This window comes from Malus domestica, chromosome 15 (assembly GCF_042453785.1).
Source record: "Malus domestica chromosome 15, GDT2T_hap1".
In the NCBI taxonomy this organism is placed as follows: Eukaryota; Viridiplantae; Streptophyta; class Magnoliopsida; order Rosales; family Rosaceae; genus Malus; species Malus domestica.
Window position 1 is genome coordinate 26,847,061 of NC_091675.1, and position 21,543 is coordinate 26,868,603.

General features: G+C 38.2%; 5 protein-coding genes across 7 annotated transcripts; 2 read left to right on the top strand and 3 right to left on the bottom strand.

Moving 5' to 3' along the window:
* Positions 1–83: 83 nt before the first annotated feature.
* On the bottom strand, positions 84–4,311 carry LOC108169603 (protein CONSERVED IN THE GREEN LINEAGE AND DIATOMS 27, chloroplastic). The gene is made up of 7 exons (XM_017323146.3): positions 3,633–4,311; positions 2,970–3,122; positions 2,565–2,642; positions 2,019–2,114; positions 938–973; positions 660–841; positions 84–549 (listed from the first exon to the last, which is right to left on the bottom strand). Exons 1-7 carry the CDS (start codon positions 3,864–3,866, stop codon positions 387–389), a joined length of 942 nt encoding a protein of 313 aa, XP_017178635.2. The 5' UTR covers positions 3,867–4,311; the 3' UTR covers positions 84–386.
* Positions 4,312–4,986: 675 nt separating this feature from the next.
* On the top strand, positions 4,987–8,394 carry LOC103401483 (probable prolyl 4-hydroxylase 9). Of its 2 annotated transcripts, XM_008340192.4 has the most exons (8): positions 4,987–5,711; positions 5,820–5,930; positions 6,056–6,213; positions 6,432–6,534; positions 7,026–7,121; positions 7,535–7,600; positions 7,677–7,796; positions 8,070–8,394. In XM_008340192.4, exons 1-8 carry the CDS (start codon positions 5,577–5,579, stop codon positions 8,154–8,156), a joined length of 876 nt encoding a protein of 291 aa, XP_008338414.1. In that variant the 5' UTR covers positions 4,987–5,576; the 3' UTR covers positions 8,157–8,394. The 2 variants fall into 2 exon arrangements, with proteins under 2 accessions (XP_008338414.1, XP_008338415.1); XM_008340193.4 differs by lacking the exon at positions 7,026–7,121 and having other exon boundaries at positions 5,078–5,711.
* LOC103401484 (uncharacterized) lies at positions 8,328–12,310 on the bottom strand. Of its 2 annotated transcripts, XR_523897.4 has the most exons (10): positions 11,762–12,307; positions 11,375–11,519; positions 11,093–11,261; positions 10,742–11,000; positions 10,058–10,146; positions 9,622–9,804; positions 9,430–9,515; positions 9,237–9,321; positions 8,803–9,066; positions 8,328–8,724 (listed from the first exon to the last, which is right to left on the bottom strand). XR_523897.4 is itself a non-coding variant. In XM_008340195.4 (9 exons), the coding sequence occupies exons 1-9, from the start codon at positions 11,985–11,987 to the stop codon at positions 8,932–8,934; spliced, it is 1,377 nt and encodes a 458-aa protein (XP_008338417.3). In that variant the 5' UTR covers positions 11,988–12,310; the 3' UTR covers positions 8,328–8,931. The 2 variants fall into 2 exon arrangements, 1 of the variants encoding a protein (XP_008338417.3); XM_008340195.4 differs by having other exon boundaries at positions 8,328–9,066; positions 11,762–12,310.
* A 2,369-nt stretch (positions 12,311–14,679) lies between these two features.
* LOC103401482 (uncharacterized protein At2g23090) lies at positions 14,680–16,307 on the top strand. Its single transcript, XM_008340191.4, has 3 exons — positions 14,680–14,949; positions 15,239–15,279; positions 15,919–16,307. Exons 1-3 carry the CDS (start codon positions 14,874–14,876, stop codon positions 16,036–16,038), a joined length of 237 nt encoding a protein of 78 aa, XP_008338413.1. The 5' UTR covers positions 14,680–14,873; the 3' UTR covers positions 16,039–16,307.
* Positions 16,308–16,858: 551 nt separating this feature from the next.
* LOC103401481 (casein kinase II subunit alpha-2-like) lies at positions 16,859–20,977 on the bottom strand. Its single transcript, XM_017323325.3, has 10 exons — positions 20,589–20,977; positions 20,153–20,282; positions 19,756–19,950; positions 18,769–18,926; positions 18,339–18,429; positions 18,155–18,220; positions 17,775–17,857; positions 17,457–17,520; positions 17,246–17,314; positions 16,859–17,078 (listed from the first exon to the last, which is right to left on the bottom strand). The coding sequence occupies exons 1-10, from the start codon at positions 20,885–20,887 to the stop codon at positions 17,022–17,024; spliced, it is 1,212 nt and encodes a 403-aa protein (XP_017178814.3). The 5' UTR covers positions 20,888–20,977; the 3' UTR covers positions 16,859–17,021.
* Positions 20,978–21,543: the final 566 nt, after the last annotated feature.

Below are 21,543 nucleotides of genomic sequence, written 5' to 3' on the forward strand. Positions count from 1 at the left end.
TCACCTATTGTAAATATGTTCCACATTGTTTCATTCTCTCGTGCTTTCTTTATGTCTGTTTTCTGATCATTTTTCTCCTAAAATAAAGTAATACCTGTAGATTCTGTTGTTATATGTTACAAATTACAAAGCATAGTTTATCAGCATTTGTTCAATGACATTCACAAAATCTGTTTTATAAAATGAAGTAGTGACTAAGAGGCATTCCACCGTCTCCACCGTCTCATGCTAACCTTCCCCCCACCCCCCATCTATTTGCTGGTGCTATTGGATTTTCCTTGGATGGACATGGCATTTCCATGCAGACCACTACTTTGTTTGTAAAACAATTTTGTAGAATATTGAATTGCATATGAATTATGATTTTATCTTTTGCCTTCAACCCATCACTTAAGCAGATCCTCCCATTTGCAGTATTGTCCACCTGCTAATGCACGATAAAACCGATCTCTGCAGTAGACTGGTCTTCCGTCAGCAGCCTCAGCAGCGGCTGCTGCTAGATCATCATTGGCCTTCACATCCGTAGGCAGTTTAAGTAACTCCTCTTTACTGCATGATCAAGCAACATTTAGCAAACAAAGTATCAAAAGCAATCTGTATATAACATTTAGCGAACAAAGTATCAAAAGCAATCTGTATATAATAGATCAGAGTGAAACCTTATATTGAACTTTGAGCTGATTTTTGAGGCGGAAACATCTGACGAGTTTTGTTTCGTGCCAAATGTGGTGCGAACAAAGTCTTCCACTGGTGTAGCAAAGATAAACAGCAGCACTCCTGTAACAAGTAATGCCCCTGTTCCAACTAGAGTCTGTTTCAGCAATTTGATAACTGGTTTGACCTGCACCATAAATTTTCAAATACAAATTTCATTATCATCCTTTTCTAGGTTATGTTTTGATAGTTTGCACTTATTTCAAGTTCTTATTGCTAGTACCTTGTAAGATCCCAAGAGTCTGTCACGAGCCAAGACCTGCAAGGAAAATAGTGAGCTGTTAGTTTTCAGCAACCATATCTTGCGCAAGGATGGTTCCTGTATTATTCTGTATGAGTAGCAGAGTGAGGGTGAAGGATGATCGTATGCCCTTCTTCCTTACCATATTCATTTTGCTTGTTAACTCAACTGGACAATTCGTAGAATAAACTGATCTTGATTGATGGTTTCTGAAAGTTCTTAACTATGGGTGACTCTTTACTTATTCGTTTTTCTGGATCCCAAATTAAGATCAGATGCTTTACTTAGGTCTGCTCGCTATCATTTATTCAGCGGTTGGCACTTGGCAGTGAGGTGAAATGGCCACCATAGCAACGCAGTACCTGAATTACGGCAGAAGAGGTATTGTGGAAGTGCTTACCCTGTATTTCCAGTTCAGCATATTCTTACAAGGTGCTCTCTGTTGCATGATGTTTATTTCTCAGTAATCAAATGATGAAATTGATTGGGATGATGCCCCATTGATGCTTTCTGCCTAAATTATGGGTTGGCATGGGCATAGATAGTTCCGATCTGCTTTTTCCCTTTTTGTTGAATTGGAATCTGTTTGATTGAGTCTTCTCTTTTCATTCTTATTATGCACTAGACGCCATTTATGAAATGTTTAAATTGCTTGATGACCAAGTTTTCATATCTTCAAATTTGCATCTTCAATGACCCTACTTAAGTTAATGCAAAGTATAATATTTATGACCATAATTGCATATGCAAATATACGCCACACGATCGACACAGTCCGACTTTCTGAAACTTTATTCGAGTATTAACTATTAAGCTCTAGTGATAAGCCACAGGATACATTTTTCAAAGCATAAATCATATTTTTTTTTTTCAAGGTTTTGATGTATAGGCAATATTAACGTTAAACGTTATGTGATCAGTTAATTTCTTTGAATATTCTGATTAGCCTTCTTCAGTTGAATACTTGAGTAAGATATGTGGATTAGACTTGGAAGGTTAACCTTTTCAAGAGGGATTTCATCCTTGTTTCTCAACTGAGAAAGGATTAGGTTAAAATACTAACCTCAGGGGGCTTTACCCACATTTGTCCGTCATACCAGCCACTCTCTTCGTAAGGTATGACTGCTGATAGTAGCCTATCACCAACATAACTCCATCCCTGCAGTACGGTAATTATATGATTTATTTGCTTTAAAGATTCTACAATGAGAGAGGTTCTGCCAAACAAATATTAAGTATGAAAATTGTTTAGATGTAAAGTTCATTCTGTTAAAAGATAAACTTGTTCTTCATTCTTATTGCTTACCATACTACTGTTTAATTTATCCATATGAAGTTTCAAGCCTTGCATTTGTTTTCACGCAATCCATACATACCGGGGAACCTGTAGCAAACTATGTTCTCTGGTATTTGGGACTGGTAGCAAATAATAGATGGTTAATGTTCTACCAGTAGAATTTAATCCATGGTTGCCAGTAATACAACAAACCATGTGTCTGTCTTATCTAGTATTAAGTTTTGGCTGTGAGGTTTAGTTAGTACTCAATGCAAAACTTTTACTCATGCACTGTAGCCGCAATTGTAAGATGAAGTAAGCTGAAAACCGTACCAGATAAATTCTTAAGACAATCAACGATACAACAAAAAGAGTTCCAGTTCCAGCGGCTAGCGCAAATCTTAGAGGGTCCTGCAAGGTTGGAACAGATAAAGTAAGGTTGGAACAGGTTAAGTAAAGACAAATGAATTACCTCTTGCTGGGCTTACGTCTTCCTATTTAACTTGTTTAGTAGCATGTCAGGGATTCTGTGTGTGATTTTTACGACTATTTGAGTATATTCTTAGGCATGGAAGTACAGAGAACATTCTCTTTTAGTTTCCAGAAACCTTGTTGGTGCCGAGACAACAATCTTTTTTGCTTTTACACTACTATACATATGATATTGGCCTATCTGTTCATCATATCCACATATATTTTCTGATGTTGACTTTCAAATGCGCAATATCTGTATCTTACCCTTGATGGATTAAAGCTTGCAGCAGCAATAGGCAATCCTAGAGTTGTGAAAGTTACCAACCACAAACCTCCGAGTCGAAGTAAAAAGGGCCCAGGTCCCAGTTCGCCCCACGAGTACAAGGCTCCGTCCTTCAGAGATGAGTACTCATTCACCTATCATGGAATCAAATAACTGTAAGTACGGATTTTTTATGGCATATTGCATGCAAGACATGATGTGTGGGAATCTATTTGATTTTTCTTCTTTTTTGTTCCTTATTTATTTTCTTTGTTGCTCATTGAATGGGGTGCATAAGAAGGGATTTCTCTGAATTTCCCGCAAAACTTCTCCCAACCCTTTTGGGATTCACTTACCCACTTGCTTTGATTCAATCCCATGACTTGAAGTGCGGGTAGAAGCTACTCGGCTATAAGACCCACAAATTTGTTTGGACGGCATATTTTCATTAGTCATTGGTCATACTTATTCTTCTTAGTTATGTCATCCTTTTATATTTTCTGATTTACGCAAGAAAAACTAAAATCTGAATTGTTTTCCTCAAGTAGTGAATTGAAGTTATTACCGACTGAATTCTTGTTCAGCGAATAAGCTCATCGAATTTTCTGTTGAACAATGAAGGACTGAGACTACTGCAAAATTAGACAGAGAGATTGAAAACATACCGGCCTTTGCTCAAAAGGAACCTCAATTTCTGACCCCGGATCCCAACTCTGCCCGCGGAAGCCACTCGTTTCCCCGCCTGCCCCATCTTTCAAGGCCTTGATAGAAACCCCCTTGGGCAGCCTTCTAGCACTACGGTATTGGATGAGCCATGAGGTGGAGCTGCTACCAACCGTCACTAACTTGACTTTTGGAGGACTAAAGAGCAGAGAGCAATACACTTGCGCTCGGAGCATCTATTTCCTGAAAATCGAACCGAACCGAGCGCAGCCGAGGGGTATCCTAAATTTCTTGGTTCAACTGGCAAGAAACCCGGGGAGGAGATGAGTGTTTTTCAGGGATGGTTGTGTTTTTTCAGGGACCATGCATTATTTACGTGGAGGAAAACAACTGATTCGGAAAATCATATTTGTAATTTACTGCGAAGAGGAGGGCTTGTTTGGACAATGACCCAAAGCCAGGTAGGCAAAACGTGTGATAGTACTTGTATACTTCCATTGGAAGGGGGGACCCACACAATTGGACATGTGTGCAAGCCTCTCCTTTGTGTGTGTACTTTTGGACCGTCGATCATGTAGGCCTGTAAATAGGATTATCCAAATGCTAGGGACTTTAAAAAGTAATTTTGTTCTTGTCTGTAAACAGTGTGTTGGCGACGTTGATTGTGCAAATGAAATGTGAACACCTTCGGCCTTCCACGCAGTGTCGTGTGTATTCCTAATGCTATCATGGGACGGCATCAGGGTGCACTGTTTTGTGCGCATTCCTCGTGCTTTCATGGGACGGTGTAAGACCTTGTAGCTCATGAGGTTAAAAGGTTAAAGGGTATTGGCCCTTGTCCTGAGAACACAGTTCGAGTTCATATAATAAACGAGCCAAACTTGAGCTTTGCTATGTCTGGCTTGTAAGTTTGTGAGCAGAATGTTTATGACTTTGCTTTAGATGAATGATATTTTTCTTGATAATTTTAAGACAACTAAATACACAAAATGTGTATCGAAATAATGAAGTCATCCATCCAACCAGCAACCAGGGATCTAGCCCCAAATCAAGGAATATGACCTTGGGAGGAGGCATGGCCCGTATCTTGGTGGGAGGCTCACAAAATGGTGGGGAGACACCGGAAAGGGATAAGAGGATGAAGCGCTCAAAACCACCCATCAGGAGGGGGAGGGGGACGACGGTGCGGATGCAAGGGGAGGGGAGGGAAGAGAAGACTAATAGTTTAACAAACACTTCAACATGTTGCCCCGAAGCTGATTTGAGAATATTAGTTTTGTCAAAGAAAAATATCGCGTAGTTTAATAGTAACATTTTGATTATGATTACATTGAGCCGTTGAGACTTGACTCCATTGAACTGTTGAGACTGGACTCCACAAGAAAGTGGAAAACTGAACAGTGAAACCGCGTAGCCAAAAAGAAGAAGATGCTCCACGCCACATTGCCTACCAATTTTGTCAGAAAGAGACGCACAATTCTGTATTCCTAGTCACCATTGGATTCCAATTTCCAAATCTCCAAAATTCCGAACTTTTCGTGTGCTGATAACACGGCTGAATATATAAGTGTAATAATACAATTAATTAATTTTTTTTTTTTACATGCTTCCAGCTAATTATATTTTTACTGAATCATATTCCTGTCGTATTGAAAAAATTTCTGCAAATCCCACATCTTAAAAATTTAGCACCCCCAGTAATTTTGTAAATAATTCAAATCACAAAATCCCAGTCTTTCTCAACACCAACCTCCGCGGTGCCGTGCGTGCAATTAGAATCAAAAGAAGGCGGGTTGCTTACTCTACAAGCTCGACTGTGACCCTGCAATTAGTCAGTATTTGAGTGACTGTTAACACAGAAGAGACCAGATAAAAGCCACCAATCACCACCGCCATTGCCAATTCGCCAGCAGCAGCATTGGAAGGGAAGGGAAGTGAAATTACCGATGAGACCCAAAAGTGGGAAAGGGAATTGGAGCTCCAAGTTCAAGTTCAAGGGCATACTCGGGTTGCCCACCACTTTGATCTTCTGCTCCTTCTTCTTCCTTGCTGGCTTCTTTGGCTCCTCCCTCCTCTCCCAGGTAAAATTTCCCCGTTTCCTCTATTGGGTTTTTTATTTTGATCAACAACTTTAATGGGGTTTTTCAATTTTTCAAAATTGACTAGATTATTTTTGAATTTTTTGGCAGCATGTGAGTGGTGGTGGTAATAGGCTGAGAGCGAGACTGTTGGAGACAGAGTACAATTCGATGCCTTATGGCAAGACCGGTGACGATTCTTTAACTTCCATTCCCTTCCAGGTTTCTATTGCTTTTTAATGTTTTTTGCTTGGATTGTTATGAACAGTTTGATCAATTTAGGGTTGTAATCAAAGATTGAATTTTGATTAGCTGACAAGAAATGGGGGCATATGAACTGCTTATAGGTTTTGAGTTGGTATCCGCGAGCATTATATTTTCCTAATTTTGCAACTGCGGAGCAATGCGAAAGCATAATCGGTTTGGCAAAACCACGCCTTAAACCATCGATTTTGGCTTTGCGAGAAGGAGAGACAGAGGAAAGCACAAAGGATATACGAACAAGGTACATTTTCAACATTTGTTGTGGTGAATCAGCAAACCCCTTTTCAGGATTTGCACTATTAGTACTGGTTATGCATCCCATTTTTATTGTTGATTGTTGATATAAGCTTAGAAAAAAATAGCATTTAATGTGATTCGGGTTCACATGTAAGTAGTTTTTGTAAAGATGAGCAGTTATAGATGCTACATATCATATGCTTACATGGTATTTTGAAGCAGTTCGGGCGTGTTTCTTTCCGCTTCTGATGATAAATCCGGGACTTTGGATGTGATTGAGGAAAAGATTGCAAGGGCTACAATGCTTCCCAGGACACATGGAGAGGTACTGTTTAGTTATAGTTTTTGAGCTTGTGATTATCATCCTCGTCATTTCTTTATCTATATCTATACAAAGATCATAATGGCTTGTCATGTTTCGTTGTAAGCAATACTTATGGAACTTTTTCAGTCATGTCCAAGCTGACAGCATGAAGTTAAATATCATACATTGTGTTGCCAAATTATATTCCTTGAACTTGTAATATAGTTGTTCTGCAAGCGCAAACTGGGTTAAGAAGGGTTGTTGCAAAATAATCCTGTTAGATTAGATGAGAAGACTTTACATTTACATACTAGTTATTTTTATGGATTTTTGGTTCTGTTCCTCACATGTCTATGTTTTTCTGTTACGTGCCCACCACCCAATAGAAACATAGATAAATGAAATCGGTGCAGTGTTGCTGAAAGTCGCTGACCCTTTTGTTGAATTAGTTAACCTTTTATTTCAGGCCAGTTTGTAAAATTGTCTGAGCTGAGGATATCATCATGTTTCAGGCATTTAACATCTTGCGCTATGAGATCGGGCAGAAGTATAATTCTCATTATGATGCATTCCACCCTGATCAATATGGTCCTCAGAAGAGCCAAAGGGTACATCTTCAGCATAATACATGCATTTTCAATTGGCCTTTGTTGGTTTCATGATCATAACGTTTGTGGTTGTGTATCACCGATACACTAGCACTCCCACGTCTAGACAGATAAAACTAGGCAAAGATAAACCTCAATGTTTTATTTGCTACCTTTGCACAACTACTACAGTTGGGATGGAAAGCACAGTAGGTCACTTTGAAACATATCGGTGTATGCTACCTGGATAAATTGGATTAGCTAGTTCGAAACCAAACAGATGTGATGGTTTTCATGTCTTAAGTCACAAAAAGATGTTCTATGACAAGTTCTTGAATTTTCTCAAATAATATCGTTACCAAGCTAGAGATTTGATAGAATTGTACTGTTTATTTACCAAAAGCTCTGAAAGAGTCATATTTGAACTTGTGCAGGTTGCATCATTCTTGTTGTATTTAAGTGATGTTCAAGAAGGCGGTGAAACCATGTTTCCTTACGAGGTAAGGTCAAGACCTCTGTGCTTCTCTTTGCCTTTTTGGTTTGTTAATTATTGATCATCCTGCATTTGATCTGCAGAATGGCTCAAACACGGATGGAACCTATGATTTTCGGGAATGTGTTGGTTTGAAAGTGAAGCCACGGAAAGGGGATGGACTTCTGTTTTATTCATTGCTTCCAAATGGTACAATTGATATGGTTAGTGTTGTTTTGCTTCCCATTGTCACTATTATTACCATCATTTCCAGAATCATCGATGAAAAACAGAAAGAAAAAACGTTTGCCGCAGCTTGTCTCGTGAAATTTATCCCGACTGCTGTATATCATTCTGTCCGAGAGAAATTATTCATTTATTTTGTCGGTGTCTTTATACAATACGTTGTGCACCAAATCGGTAACAGTTAAACGTTCCTATACAATTTCTGTTTAATCATCCGTTCTAATTTCGTAATTGGCTTGATGCCTCTGCAGTTAGCATTACACGGGAGCTGTCCTGTAATCGAAGGGGAAAAATGGGTAGCTACAAAGTGGATCAGGGATCAAGAACAGGAGGATTAGTTGCTAATATATTGTTGTATAATGCTCAAATTTTATCTTCACTTGAGCATTAAGCACACAACAACGGCCGGCGGCAGGGGTCTTTCGTGTTATAGATCGGAATCTTGAGAAATTTTCCGTCGTGTTGACATCTTGTATCTCATCTAGCAACCGAATTAAATAAATCATGTGTAGCAGGTAAAAATAGCATGTATTTTCAGTTGTCCATGCAATAACAGCAAGTACAATTTTGGCTGAAGTATAATGTCATATAATGTCAATTATGTCACTTCGGGGCATAAATATTACAATCTACATAACAAAAAATGAAAAAATAGATCTTCGGAACGAGGATGGCAGAGATTTGCAGCTCTCAGCTACTGTCGATTTATAAATCCCTAAACCGCAACGGTGCCGATAATAAACTTGTAAAATCTACTAGTAAACATGTAATCCCTTGCTCTTCTCCTGACTAACCAGCAGACGTGCCCTGAAAGTTGAGCGTGCGAGATGGATTTGGCAACTTGAATCGAACTGAGTGACAAGGAACCGATAATTGATTTCCGCCTTGCAGTCAGTCAGTTGATCCCTAAGGAGTATACAAGACCATATCAATCTAATCTTTCACACTTTCTTCCAATATTTATATTCTTCTATAGTGGCATACCTCAGTGCAGATTCAAAGCCACATAATTTTTTCTTTAAACACACTCATTGTGCTAGTCAGGGACTGAGCAATTGATGATCAGGATTCTCCAACTCAGCCGATAAGCTCGGTGATGATTGGGTAAAAACATCACAATTTATGCCAGTTGTGATATGGTTGCTTCCCCCATCGCTTCAAGACATGCATGCAACCAGCTGCTGTGAATAGCCCAAGGGCAGCAAAAGCAATGATTGTTGAATTACCAATGTTATGGTAATATTTCCCCTGCATCAATACCACCGTAGCAATAAAAGTCAGTGGATGAATGCCAAATCAATAATCTCCATGATGGAAATCACCAGTCAAATGGACTTTCTATTACGGTGGCTGCGGGAGATGCTTAATTATATGTTTTCTTTTTCTATGTCGAAGTGATTCCAGGAAGAAACACTTACTTGCACCAGAAAAAGCAGAATTGCTGCATTTGCAGGTGCTTGAGAAAGGCTTATCATCCCTCCACGGAGTGCATTAGGTACATACCTGTGAACAAACAAGTAAAAGCACAAAAACTATGTAATAAAAATCCACGGAACAAAAATTGAGAGGAGATATCAGCTACTAGAAAGAAAGAGCACTTGTTTAATTTACATGGTCCTCAATCTGGCAAGTGAAGGCAAAACCACCCCGAGACCAGCGTGAAATATGCAAAACAGTGTCACTAAAACTCCAATTTCCTGCATATTGCATATCGGCGTTTAAAAGTTTAAACTTCTGAACAAGCAGCATCAAACAGGAGTGATATTATATTTCTCAAATATTCCAAAACAGAAACATCTTTACCTGATAATCATAAGCTGTTATGGACAATACAAGCCCCAGTATGATGAATGCATATACTAGGCAATCCTCAGTTCTAAGGGATGACAGTCCACTATTCAGCCACGGAAATACTGTGCTTCCAAGCATTCTTGAGCCCAGAAAACATGGATATATCAACCCTAGGTGCACTTCTCGTCCATCAGCCTAAAATCATGTTGTTATTAAAATTATAGGAAGAAAATGAAACCCTCAAGTCTCAAGAGATATCCAAGGTCCAAAACTTCAAATACATCTTTTAAATTAACCCAGATGGAAGAAACCAAGAAAGAATTGTTTATTCAATTTATGGAGTAAAGAAAAGAATCTCATTAGTGCAAAGTTCAAAGTCCTTCAGATATTAAGCATGGTTACTTTCACTTCTATTAAATAGTTTAATTTTAATTATAGATAACCATACCACTATTGTAGGGGCCCATAGTATCCAGAAGACTGCTATAGAGAAGTGAAGACAAGCTTGTGCCCATGCCAAAAGCCATATTCTTTTATCTGGCAATCGTACAAAGTCACAACAGTAAGAATAAACCTCAACTTCATAGCTAAAGCTTACGCCTATAGTTCACACCATGACATGTAAAGCATATGCAGAAGAGCAGCTAAATACTTTTATGAGAACCCATCACATAATCAAACCTCTAACTGGCAAATAATCAGTTATGAGAAACAGGGAACTTTATAAAACAAAACTTCCAGATAAACAGTGTGAAAATGCTCTACAAGTACTCATCCCATCAAAGGAAAGATGACATCAGTGACTTAACTATTCAAGACGGAATAAAAATGGTGAAACAAAAACAAGAAGTATCATCGGAGGGGCAAGTATATACAGCTGAGTGTCAATGGAGGCAAACATAAACAACGAAAGAAATAAAGTGCAATGCAAATAGGAGTTTGGTCCCCATGAATAGAGTTTTGCACAAATAGAAAGCATCTAACTTTGACAAATCTTAAATGATTATACATTCAGTCTCAATCAACCTCATTTAATAACTGATTAATTTTCATAATGAATGTATCGAAGCAGTATAATTTGTTTTTGAGTATATTTAGTAGACGGAAGTTTATAAACAAAATGGAATCTTACCACCAAAAATATATGCAGAGAAAGATGCCCTATACTCCTTAAGAGCTACTTTTTGTGGGGTTTGTGTCCATCCTCTCAGGAGACAGACTAAGCCAAGTATTGCCAAGAAGACGGCTGTAATAGAATGAGAAGCCATGTTTTTCTCCAAATTGTCACCAATGAGCCAATTTGAAAGCACCTGACTTCCAATAAGAGATGCAGCCTCAAAGAAACTCATTAACCAGAACGTCTCACTCAACATATCTTGCCTGTGCCCTTGCTGCAAACACAAAGCCTACATATTAACCATTTCATTTCCTCGACTAATTGCTGCACACAAATCAAATCTGAAAGACGACATTTCTTAACAACCTCTTCGTGTTGAACTACCATCCACGTCTCAAAACTGAATGAAAAAATAGAAGCTGTGAGAGACAAGCAAATTCTCGCCACCAAAATGCTCGGGTGATCAGTAATTCTCTTCCACAAGCCAAGAAAGAGATGTAGAATGCAAAAGAGGATGCAAACTTTCTTTGGACCTCTACAGAAATTACAAAACAACAACAAAGGGAAATTGATTAGGGTTTAAAATTGGGCATCCGAATAAAAAACAAGAAACAAGACTGACAATTTTAGCTAAAAATCAACACTCACATTAAATCCGAAAGCACGCCTAAGAAAGAACCAACAATGAGAGATGCTGCAAATCCAACACAGAGAGAAAACATCATTTGCTTTCTGCTCAAACCGTAGTAAGCTAATTCGAACTCTCCAAATACAGACCACACTCCTTCCATACCTGGCGTCATCAAAGTACAAAAGTATCCGATCAGTGATTGAAATTTAATAGCTAAATTTCTAAGTTAGATTATTAAAATGCGATTTTCAGTTTGAGCAATGACAAAATGGAAGTATAAAAATATAAATTTCTACGTAAGTTGAGTTCAACTTTCTCGGCAACCAAACAAATCTGAATTTAAACAGAGAAGATCCATCTGGAAGTGGAAGGGAATAATAAACGACGTCCTTAGGAGTACGGACCCGAGGCGAGAGAATAGATGAGAAGGAAGTTGCGCTGGAAGCGCAGAGAGGAAGCGGTGGGGGAGATTCCATGGTCGAAGAGCGACGGAGCTTTGCCGGAGCTGCTGCTGCTGCCGCTGCTAGAAGCATAAGGGAAGACGATGATGGAGAAGAGAGAGGCCAGGAAGATGAATATGTATACGCCGGGATTCGGTTCCCAAACGGAGCTCTCAATCACCACCGCCATTGATTCCGATTCGGAGCTTCTTGGAATCGATCAGAGCGAGAAGCTTCGGATCTCGGAGATTGGAGGAGGCATTGGTGCGGATTGGGAGTTGAGAGATCTGTCAATGGATTATGGAATTTGGGGAGGATTTTTGAAACTTCAAGGTTCGTACATGGAGATGGGCTCTCTCGGCCTGTTAACTGTAAAAGGAGCGGAGCTTGTGACTGAGTAGTACAACTGTAGAGGAAGCTGGACGCGTCGTCGTTTCGAGAGGAAGTTCCGCTACCCGGGCTCTTCTGTTCATTACGATCGTTCTTTCCTCTTTCTCTTTTTTTTTTTTTTTTTTTTGTTTTTTTGTTTTTGAGCATATGATATTATTTATATTAAAAGGGTGGGGGAGTGGATTAAACCTCACAATAAGCCAGTAATAATATAGTTCAAATTCGTCTTTAGCGATAATTGAATTGAAGACCTTTCACTTATAAGTTAAAATTAATACTATTAGATTGTAGTGCTAAGTGGTTGCTTTTTATTTTTTTTTAAACAAAGAACAAAAATATATGTTTGTTTGTGAAACCTCTATCGAAATTTGAATCTAATTCTTCTCACTTGACGGGTGCATTGTATTAAAATTTAAATGGAGTTGATTTTTTTTAAGTGGTAGACTTTCACGGATTTAGTAGACTTATAATGATGTACTTTTATGAAAAAGAAAAGAGTTACACGATAGACTTTGTAGAATTCTAGAGAGTTTCATGCTAGAATTTTCTAGAACTATGTGGATTATCATGAAATTTATAATCACCATTCATAAATAAAGCAATATTATTTTTAAGTTTCATTATTGAATTGGTGATCATGACTATGACAAAGTAGTCTTATACGATGGTGGTGGAAATGTCACGTGGTGATTGTCTTGGTGGGGTGGTGTTCGGTAGTGTAGGCGGTGGTTATGGTAGGAGTAGCAATGATGCTCATGGCAATGACAATGATGGCAACGACGGTGACAGTGGTGGTGGCGGGTGTAGAGAAGATGGTCATAATAAGGTGGTGGTGGCAACATGGCGATGGAAGTGGTGTGAGTATATATGACAAAGAAAATGAATTCTATCAACATCTTAGGGGGATAGATTGGATTTTCTATGACACTCTTTATGTAATCGGCGGTGAAGACGATCTTTATGTGAGGGACGACTTGGAGATTGAGAGATGAACATTGTGATTTGAAAGAACAATAGCAAGTGAATGGATATGTTATGGATTCACAAGAATAGAGGTGGGAGATTGGGATGGCTGTGTTAGGGGAGTTAGTTCATATAATTAGTTACTTGGTACCAAGTGGTATAAGTACGGAATGAGACATACGAGGTTTGGGTGTTTTGTTATTCAAATTAACGGGTATAGATGAAGAGTATGCATTGTTATCGATAATGATTTGATATCTGATTATGTATGATATTATGACACTTAATTTAGTTTGGACAATTTATCGTGGTAATGTTATGTCCCTACTGAGCTATTGAAGCTCACCCCTTATTGTTATCCAAGTTTACGAACTAAACAGTTGAATGGGTAGATGTTTTGAAAGTGAATTAGATATGAGGCTAGAGGGTATATTTATTTATTTAAGCCTTGTAAAGAATTCTTGAGTTTTTTTTTGTTTATGAGAAATTTTATAGTTTTCACCCAGTTTTAGCTTCAACTTTGTTTATTTTATTTTCAGCTTGTGTTCCGAATTCGAGTTCGATTTTTCCACCAACTCCGATGCGGGGCGTGACTATGTTCACAAATATAGTTAAAGTTGCCGAACCTGGTGTAGAAGATCCTGAACCTAGTATTGAATTGCATACCCTTATCTTCAGGTTCTAGAATCTTAGGTTGAGAGTGTTCCTTCTTTGGTCAAAGTTGCTCGATACAGAAGTCATCAGCATGTTTCGTAACTGCATCACCACAGTCATTTCATTCGCCTAACTGAGTTTGGTTGGGAATTGGAACGCCCGCATCAACATGAGGACATAGTTTGCTCAATGGTTATTCAGTCTACATATCACACATGTCTTGTAACTTCTAGGGTCAACATAGAGTCAACAAAAGTCCATCAAACTCCACGTACAATAACCAATTTATAAGTGAAGAAAAATATTATTAAACCGTATTACTAAGTAACATGTTTTAACACAAAAAACTAAGTGACACGTGACAGTTATCATTTGGGTACCATATTTGTCTTGTAAGTCTGTCGTTAATAATTGACAGTGTGACAACATCATGCTTCATAGAAGGTATAGTCTCAAGGACTAGTACAAAAACATGTGAATTACAATTAAAAAAAAATTAATGCTAGAAAGATCAAACTATTAAATTGAATTTACAAATCAAATAATGTGTCACCAATAGAAAATGAACACGTTAATCAATACTTAAATAATAATCAAATCATCAATAACCACATTATTTGGTTTACAAAATTTAGTTTAAAAATTTGATCTCTTTAGTATTATACTTAAAATTCTGTTACCTTCAACATAAAGAGAAAATCATTTAATATTTTGATTCAACAATCTCTAATCGAAGCACATAAATGATATATAAAAATAAGTTGTAAATCAATGTTATCTAGAATAGTATGAATTTCCAAACATAAGTCATACAATTGAGATTTTGAATTTTTTAAAAAGAGATATAAATTCGTGAATTTCCAAATATAAGGATCGTGCCGGTCACGTGCCGTTGGTGGCAAAGCAATTATAGCTCACTAGCCAACTACCGTGACGGAAGGAAACTCATGGAAAAGTAATTCGGCTCGCACCCAATAATTGCTCCCCCTTTCTGCCTAAGAGGCACAGAGCTCAATTGCCAAATTAGGGTTTCCAGCTCCTCACCCTTTCTTTCGATTTACCACACGCCATGGGAGGAGGCAACGGTCAGAAGGCCAAGATGGCGCGCGAGAAGAACTTGGAGAAGCAGAAGGCTGCCGGCAAAGGTAAATATTTTCATCTTCTTTTTTCCCCTTTTTTCACAGATGTAAATTACCCTTTTCATTTGATACAGAAATTAAAAAAAATACAAAATTTTCATTTAGAATTCGGTTTTAATTGCTTGCAAGCTTATTTGGGGATGATTATGTGTAAAATTTCACTGAAAATTGTCCATTGTGAGAAAATAGAAGAAAAAGAAAATTCAAGTTTTATGTTTAGTAGCTCCAATTGGGGATTATGGTTAGATCTAGTTGTTGGTCTAATACAATTGGGTAAATTGTTTGATTTGCACAGGAAGTCAGCTTAAAACAAACGAGAAAGCCATGTCTATCCAGGTAATTGCTTCAACTAATTGGTTTGGTGATGATATGATTCATGGTTAATTCAGAAAACCATTTGTCATGTCTTTTGGTATTAGTCGCGATCGGTTTAGAATGTGTGCTTTCGTTCCTACTTGTTTAAATGGAATGTAATTGCAAGTGGGTTATCAGGGAATGTTAAATTTGTTTTCTTCCTCTTTTTGGGGTACTTTGTGATAAAATCGGCTCCTTGTGTGACCGGTAGAAAGATAAATTCAGTTACTTTGTCAAAAGTTTGAGGTGATAGTGATTATCATGTATTGGTCAAGATGACTTTGCATATAATTTATGAGAGCCTTTCAGTTTCAACCTACATCCGAGAGATTTTTCTTTTGGGGTGGGAAGATTGTGTTTCAGTCACAAATGAAGTCTGTGCCATCAGTTTGCATGTGCAGCGGTCGCAAGAGTATGTTATTATATAATGTCGATTGTTGGTAGTTATTGATGAAGACCTGGTCGATCAATATATTTGAGTTTTGGGGCTAAGACAGTTAACATATAGTACAATTAATTGTTGGTCGATCGATGTAATCAAATCTAATTGCTCCTCAGGTGAGCTAATGCATTTTCTACTTCATCTGCTTTAATATGACGATGATTATATGTTGAATGCAGTGTAAGGTGTGCATGCAAGCATTTATGTGCACCACATCGGAAGTGAAGTGCAGGGAACATGCTGAGGCAAAGCATCCCAAGTCTGATGTCTACGCTTGTTTCCCTCATCTCAAGAAATGAAAGAACATTTGATAAGAAGTCGCAGGGACGGATTATGAATGTCGTGGCCCTCTATATTAAAGCGTGGAATGAATTTACCAAGAGTTCATCTAGAATGATAGCTATTTAATACTTGCTTGTGGAGTTGTTTTTGTGTGTGTGTGTGTGTGTGTGTGTGTGTGTGTGAGGGAGAGAGAGAGAGATATATCTCCTTGTTGAACTGAAACTCGGTCTTGAATGATCATGGATGTTGGTGGTATAACTCTTGAAAAGAGCTGTGTTTCATGGAATCTTGGTGTTCATCGTGTTCTGCTTTCTGTTTTGATAGTCAAATTCCTGCCTATACCGAAAATTCCCATTTTATACAAGCTTCAGAAAGTTGATTTGTCGTTAAATTGCTTTCGCTAGTTAATTTGTCACGCTGGACACTGGAAATGCTGGATTAGCATTCCAGGTTTTATCAAGTTTTTATTTGGTAAACAGGAGCAGCCACTGTAGGAGTGATCTTTATATGAATTCAATATAGGGAGCTTTAATAGTGGCTGGCCGATGGGGGTAGTGGCGGCTACACCACATGTGATGGTGGTGGGGCTGCTAGAGTGACGGTGTAGGCAGTGATGTCGATGGTCTTTGTTCATGAAATGAATCGAAACAAGAAAATTGATAAATATCAAATATTCTAAGCGGTCGAAATGTCGGGGTTATTTTCTCCATCGAATATAGAATAAAGGATCGGAGGTGAGAAGCATCGCTGAAAATAGTGGCATAATGTTGGCAATGGCATTGCTTGGCGAATGAGGGTATGCATTGGTTTAATTTGGTTTATAGAATTAAGCAGAAATATTGAAAGAAAACTTGTTTAAATGACCATGAAAACATACAATCAGTTTTAAACATACAACAGTTGACAATGGCAAACCACAGTGATGATTTTCAGATAAATAACACTCCCAATTCCAAATAGCAATGGACCTCTAGTCTATGTAATCGGACTAATCGAGCAATTACGTCCGCATCCTGCTGCTTTCGGCTGCCCTCACTTGAGAGAAATATGGATGGCCCTGCAGGATTTACCACCGTCAGCTACTTTTTATCATCCACAAAATGATGGTAAAAGCTATCGAGATGTCAATAAAATGAAAGGAAAATGAGGAATGAACTGTGTTGCCCTCATTCAGCCTGACTACAAACAACTAAATGCTAAATTGTGAAAGCAGGGTAGATTTACCATTGCCTCTTTTGCAGTTAGTCTGTCTTGATGATCATACCGAAGAAGTTTATCCAGAAAATCGATGGCCTGCATATCAATTACCTTTGAGTTGACATTTGTATAATACAAAAGGAATAAAAAACCGTTTTGGCATGTTTAAATGACATATAATGTGAATAACTAAAGAGCTATTAGTGTAAATAATTCCAAGCAAAATAGAGCAAGTGACCTCTGGAGAAACTAGATGTTGATTATCTGCATTAATAAACTTAGACCAGGGCTTCCTGCTGTGCCTGCAGTAGTGTAGCAACGCATCAATACATGTATAGAGATACTAATTTTACATTATTTATTACTTGGCAGGGTTACATTTGCACTTGTAACCCGCACCACCTTTTTTTTTTCGTTTTATAAGTTACACTGCAACACTTTCAAGCGGAAGATGGAACCATTGCAGTCGCATGCTAAAGATATTTCCACAAAGAATTCACAGAATTGACCTATTATTTTATTATCATCCCTTAGAAGAGAATTTTGCTCAATGTACCTCCCAACCAGAGCATCAAGTTGAGGATCAAGCTCTAAATGATACTTGCTCAGATATGCATTCAGCTCATCAGTCCCAAGTACCTAGAAATACATATGAAGTACTACAATTCATTAGAAAGGACGTTACACCAAACGATACTGGTTAGACCATATATAATGTACACATTAAGTCATTAGGCCATATGTGTATGAGTGTGAGTCCATGCATGTTCGTAAGCGCTAATGTGAAACTACATTAGATTATATAACACTGTAGTGCAAGTAGTTGTGTATAAACATAAACCAACATAAACCACTAATTTGATTTTTTTCAGGAATTCCAACAGTAGCTATAACGTGCATACAGAACAAGTTATGCCATCTAAACAAGTACATTACCTTGGCAATTTTGACCAGCTGGTCATGGTTGTCATGACCATAAAAGAAAGGTTCCTTGCGAAATATCTACACAAAAACAAGTAATGACGAGCAAAAAGACCTGATTATATGATTTTCTAAACACAAGCACATTCTGGAGTTCAAGTAACAAATCTGATCAGAATACAGTAACTGTAATTCTCACCATTCCCGCAAACATACAGCCAAGGCTCCACATGTCCAAAGAATAGTCATAATCTTGCAGGTCAACTAGAAGTTCAGGGCCCTTAAAATATCTAGAAAAAACAAGGAAAGACATTTCAATCATCTCACAAAGATGAATATATAAACTGAAGGATGTGGGAAAAAAAAAAAAAAAAAAAAAAAAACCCCTCAAAAGGAACCCTCACAGAGTCACAATGCTAAAATTATTGAAGAATGTGCAAGAAACAACCTACTTAAGAAAAATTTCATCCTAGCCACCTAACCTGATCATTACTAATTTAGATGACATATTTGTTCTACTCAAACAATTCATCTTTCAACATTCATTCATTAACATGCATGTTTTCTAAATGACCCACTACTAAGAATCGGCATTAGTCCTATATTACCAATTTACCATAAATTATTACCTGGATGCTACGCGGACATTGTATTCCTTGCCAGGGTGGTAAAATTCAGCAAGACCCCAGTCTATCAAGCGAAGTTTGCGCAATTCATGGTCTATCATAACGTTGTGAGGCTTGACATCCCTATGCATTATTCCTTGCGAATGGCAGTAATCTAACGCCTGAAATGAAAAATAATTAACTTATAAAAGGCAAAATTACACACTACTTGGACCTTAATTTCGCCAGTACTTATATAGGTCCAGAAAAAATGTTAACCCAGCATTCTTATTATACGTAATAACACATCGAAAAATTGATGGCAATGCCTTGGATTGAGTAATTAAGCTTGAGCTGACATTAAATTGCAAATTGTTGAAGCATGGTGTGAATTCTTTCCCACGAGTTAACATACCACCATTAAAAAAATGCATACATAACAACGGACCAAGAGCATATCAGAGTCAAATGACATACTAGTCATTGTGCAAACCATCACATGGACTGAAATTTAAAATCCCTGAGTAACTTGGAACAGAGCACACCAGAGAGCACTTTAAGGTCCATTATTAAAATGATTTGAAAGGAAGACTCAAGACTTAATAATAAAACTCAAAATGCCTACATCCGATGAATCATTTAAATCCTTGTGTGTTTTACTTTCTTCTTTCCATAAAAAATATACAAATACTATGTAATGATCCAATGACTCCAATCCAACAACTTAACTAACATAATATTAACTAATTCCCTGATTTTGAAATACGTCATCCCAAACGGCCCCAAAGAGATTAAAATCTCTCCTTCCTGAGAGAAAGCAATGACCATCCACGAAGGTACCAAAAAAAAAAAAACACACGTTTAAAAGAATTTCTGGCAGAGTTAGAACAATCTCTTGCGGAAAGGGCATGGTCTCTCATTTCTAAATTAAACATCTTTCTCTCAAAATCTAGGCTCAATTCCCCTTCTCTCATATAACAAACCATGCCATGTTAAAAGTACAATAATTACCTTAAGAAGCTCATATATGTAGTAGCGTATGTCATAATCAGTCAGTGTGGGGTACAAAATTTTGAAATCTGTACTGTTCACAAACTCAAAAATCAGGCTTGGGGTTTTCGAGTGCTGATCTCGAACAATATCAAGAAGCTTGACAACATTTGGGCCCCCGCAAAGGTTCTGGAGAATTTTGATCTCTCTTTTAATCTGCACAAACACCACTACGAAGATGAAATGGTGTGCTAAATGTTACAACAAATGATCCACATAGTTGATATAGTACACAACCGCGCCATTATGCACTTACAACAAATGCATATTAAAAAGTGCAGAATGGGGTTATTGGCAACTGAATCGAACAAAACACCAAAACCGAAAACCCGAATATCCTAAAAGGCAATTACTTTACCTTCTTTTTCTTAACAGGCTTGAGGATCTTGATTATACAGCGCTCGTTGGTATTGACATTTATACCTTCGAACACCTCGCTGTATTTCCCCCTTCCCACTTTTCGAACAACTTCATAATCATCTTGATCACTGGAAACAAAAGATAAAAAAAACCCACAAAAAGTTGTATTAAAACAAAAAAAGGAGGGAGGGGGGGGGGTTAGGGTAGTGCACCCATCATTGCCACAGATAGCACAGTAAATACACAATCAATTCCCTAATTAATTATATATTAATCTAAATGAGCTAACTATTGCTTTGTATCTTAACTCCACTACAAGCTTCAGAAATCCAAATAAAAAATCAACAGTTTTCTGATAAATCCGCATACGAAAGCTCCCGAATTGGATTGAAAATCTAGAAAATCAATAAAATTAGGGAGGTAAAAACGGTTACCCCCATTGGACGGTGAGGGACTCGTAGTCCCAGTACTCCTTAGGGCGGAGGACATTGACGTCGGCGTAGACGCGTGCTTTGGACATGGCTTCTGCTGCTGTCGCCGCTGCGGTGGGATTGCTCGAGGCCGAGATCTGGCGACGAGTGGATTGGGTGGCTGTGGGAGTCTGCGTCTCGAGGGGAGGGTTTGGAAGAGGGCAGGGGGTGCGCACGATAGGAGGGTGCGCGACCGGCGCACGCAAGGCAGCGAGGGTGCACACTAGCAGGAAGCGAAGGGGTATTGCTGGATTTGTGCGCATGTATCATGTGCTTGGATGGGGGCTGTGGAACGACGACAACAATAACGTCAAACGACGCCCAACGAAAAACCTGCGTATTGGGGGTTGGGTTGGTTGGTTCGTAATTTATGCAACTTTTCCGGTTAAATAGTCATTAGGGGGGGAGTTGGGCTTGGCTGTAGCCTGTAGTGCGGTGGAGTGGACAATATGTTGACGTGGAAAGTGCAGAGTGGCCATTGTTTAGCCGGAAGAAGATCCTCTCCGGATCCATTGTGGGCATCTAGATTCATATCCTACCCGTTTATCGTAGATCGTACGATGAGTTTTTATCAGATACTATTTGTATTTAATTTTAAATAAAAAAGTCAATTGATTTCTGACTGCATGATGCACGATGAATGACTAAGATACGAGAATCTATAGGATCTCCACAATTTGGATCTGGATGGGATCCAGATCCTGTTTAGCCAACATGATCCTCTCTTTGTGAGGCTCCTAGAGATCTTTAAATTGTAAGGTCAATTTTTGTTGGTATTGTTTGGTGTTCAATTTTAAGTAAAAATTTTAAAATGATTTCTGACCGCACGATATACGATGAATGGTTACAATTCACAGATCTCCGAGATCCACACAAAGAGGATCCGAATTCATTGTTTAGTGGTTTTGTTACTTTTTGC

What these genes read in the sequence shown, in the direction of transcription:
- LOC108169603 (XM_017323146.3), bottom strand. Translation starts at nt 3,866, where the DNA reads ATGCTCCGAGCGCAAGTGTATTGCTCTCTGCTCTTTAGTCCTCCAAAA. An exon ending in TTGTCTTAAGAATTTATCTG is followed by an intron (nt 2,115 to 2,564) that starts GTACGGTTTTCA and finishes ACCGTACTGCAG; the next exon opens with GGATGGAGTTATGTTGGTGA. An exon ending in TGTGGGTAAAGCCCCCTGAG is followed by an intron (nt 974 to 2,018) that starts GTTAGTATTTTA and finishes TTTTCCTTGCAG; the next exon opens with GTCTTGGCTCGTGACAGACT.
- LOC103401483 (XM_008340192.4), top strand. Translation starts at nt 5,577, where the DNA reads ATGAGACCCAAAAGTGGGAAAGGGAATTGGAGCTCCAAGTTCAAGTTC. An exon ending in ACAAAGGATATACGAACAAG is followed by an intron (nt 6,214 to 6,431) that starts GTACATTTTCAA and finishes ATTTTGAAGCAG; the next exon opens with TTCGGGCGTGTTTCTTTCCG. An exon ending in AAACCATGTTTCCTTACGAG is followed by an intron (nt 7,601 to 7,676) that starts GTAAGGTCAAGA and finishes TTTGATCTGCAG; the next exon opens with AATGGCTCAAACACGGATGG.
- LOC103401484 (XM_008340195.4), bottom strand. Translation starts at nt 11,987, where the DNA reads ATGGCGGTGGTGATTGAGAGCTCCGTTTGGGAACCGAATCCCGGCGTA. An exon ending in TGGTAGTTCAACACGAAGAG is followed by an intron (nt 11,001 to 11,092) that starts GTTGTTAAGAAA and finishes TTGTGTTTGCAG; the next exon opens with CAAGGGCACAGGCAAGATAT. An exon ending in TATGGGCCCCTACAATAGTG is followed by an intron (nt 9,805 to 10,057) that starts GTATGGTTATCT and finishes ACATGATTTTAG; the next exon opens with GCTGATGGACGAGAAGTGCA.
- LOC103401482 (XM_008340191.4), top strand. Translation starts at nt 14,874, where the DNA reads ATGGGAGGAGGCAACGGTCAGAAGGCCAAGATGGCGCGCGAGAAGAAC. An exon ending in GCAGAAGGCTGCCGGCAAAG is followed by an intron (nt 14,950 to 15,238) that starts GTAAATATTTTC and finishes TGATTTGCACAG; the next exon opens with GAAGTCAGCTTAAAACAAAC. An exon ending in AGAAAGCCATGTCTATCCAG is followed by an intron (nt 15,280 to 15,918) that starts GTAATTGCTTCA and finishes TGTTGAATGCAG; the next exon opens with TGTAAGGTGTGCATGCAAGC.
- LOC103401481 (XM_017323325.3), bottom strand. Translation starts at nt 20,887, where the DNA reads ATGCGCACAAATCCAGCAATACCCCTTCGCTTCCTGCTAGTGTGCACC. An exon ending in GCTGTATGTTTGCGGGAATG is followed by an intron (nt 18,221 to 18,338) that starts GTGAGAATTACA and finishes GTTTTTGTGTAG; the next exon opens with ATATTTCGCAAGGAACCTTT. An exon ending in TAACTGCAAAAGAGGCAATG is followed by an intron (nt 17,079 to 17,245) that starts GTAAATCTACCC and finishes TAAATCCTGCAG; the next exon opens with GGCCATCCATATTTCTCTCA.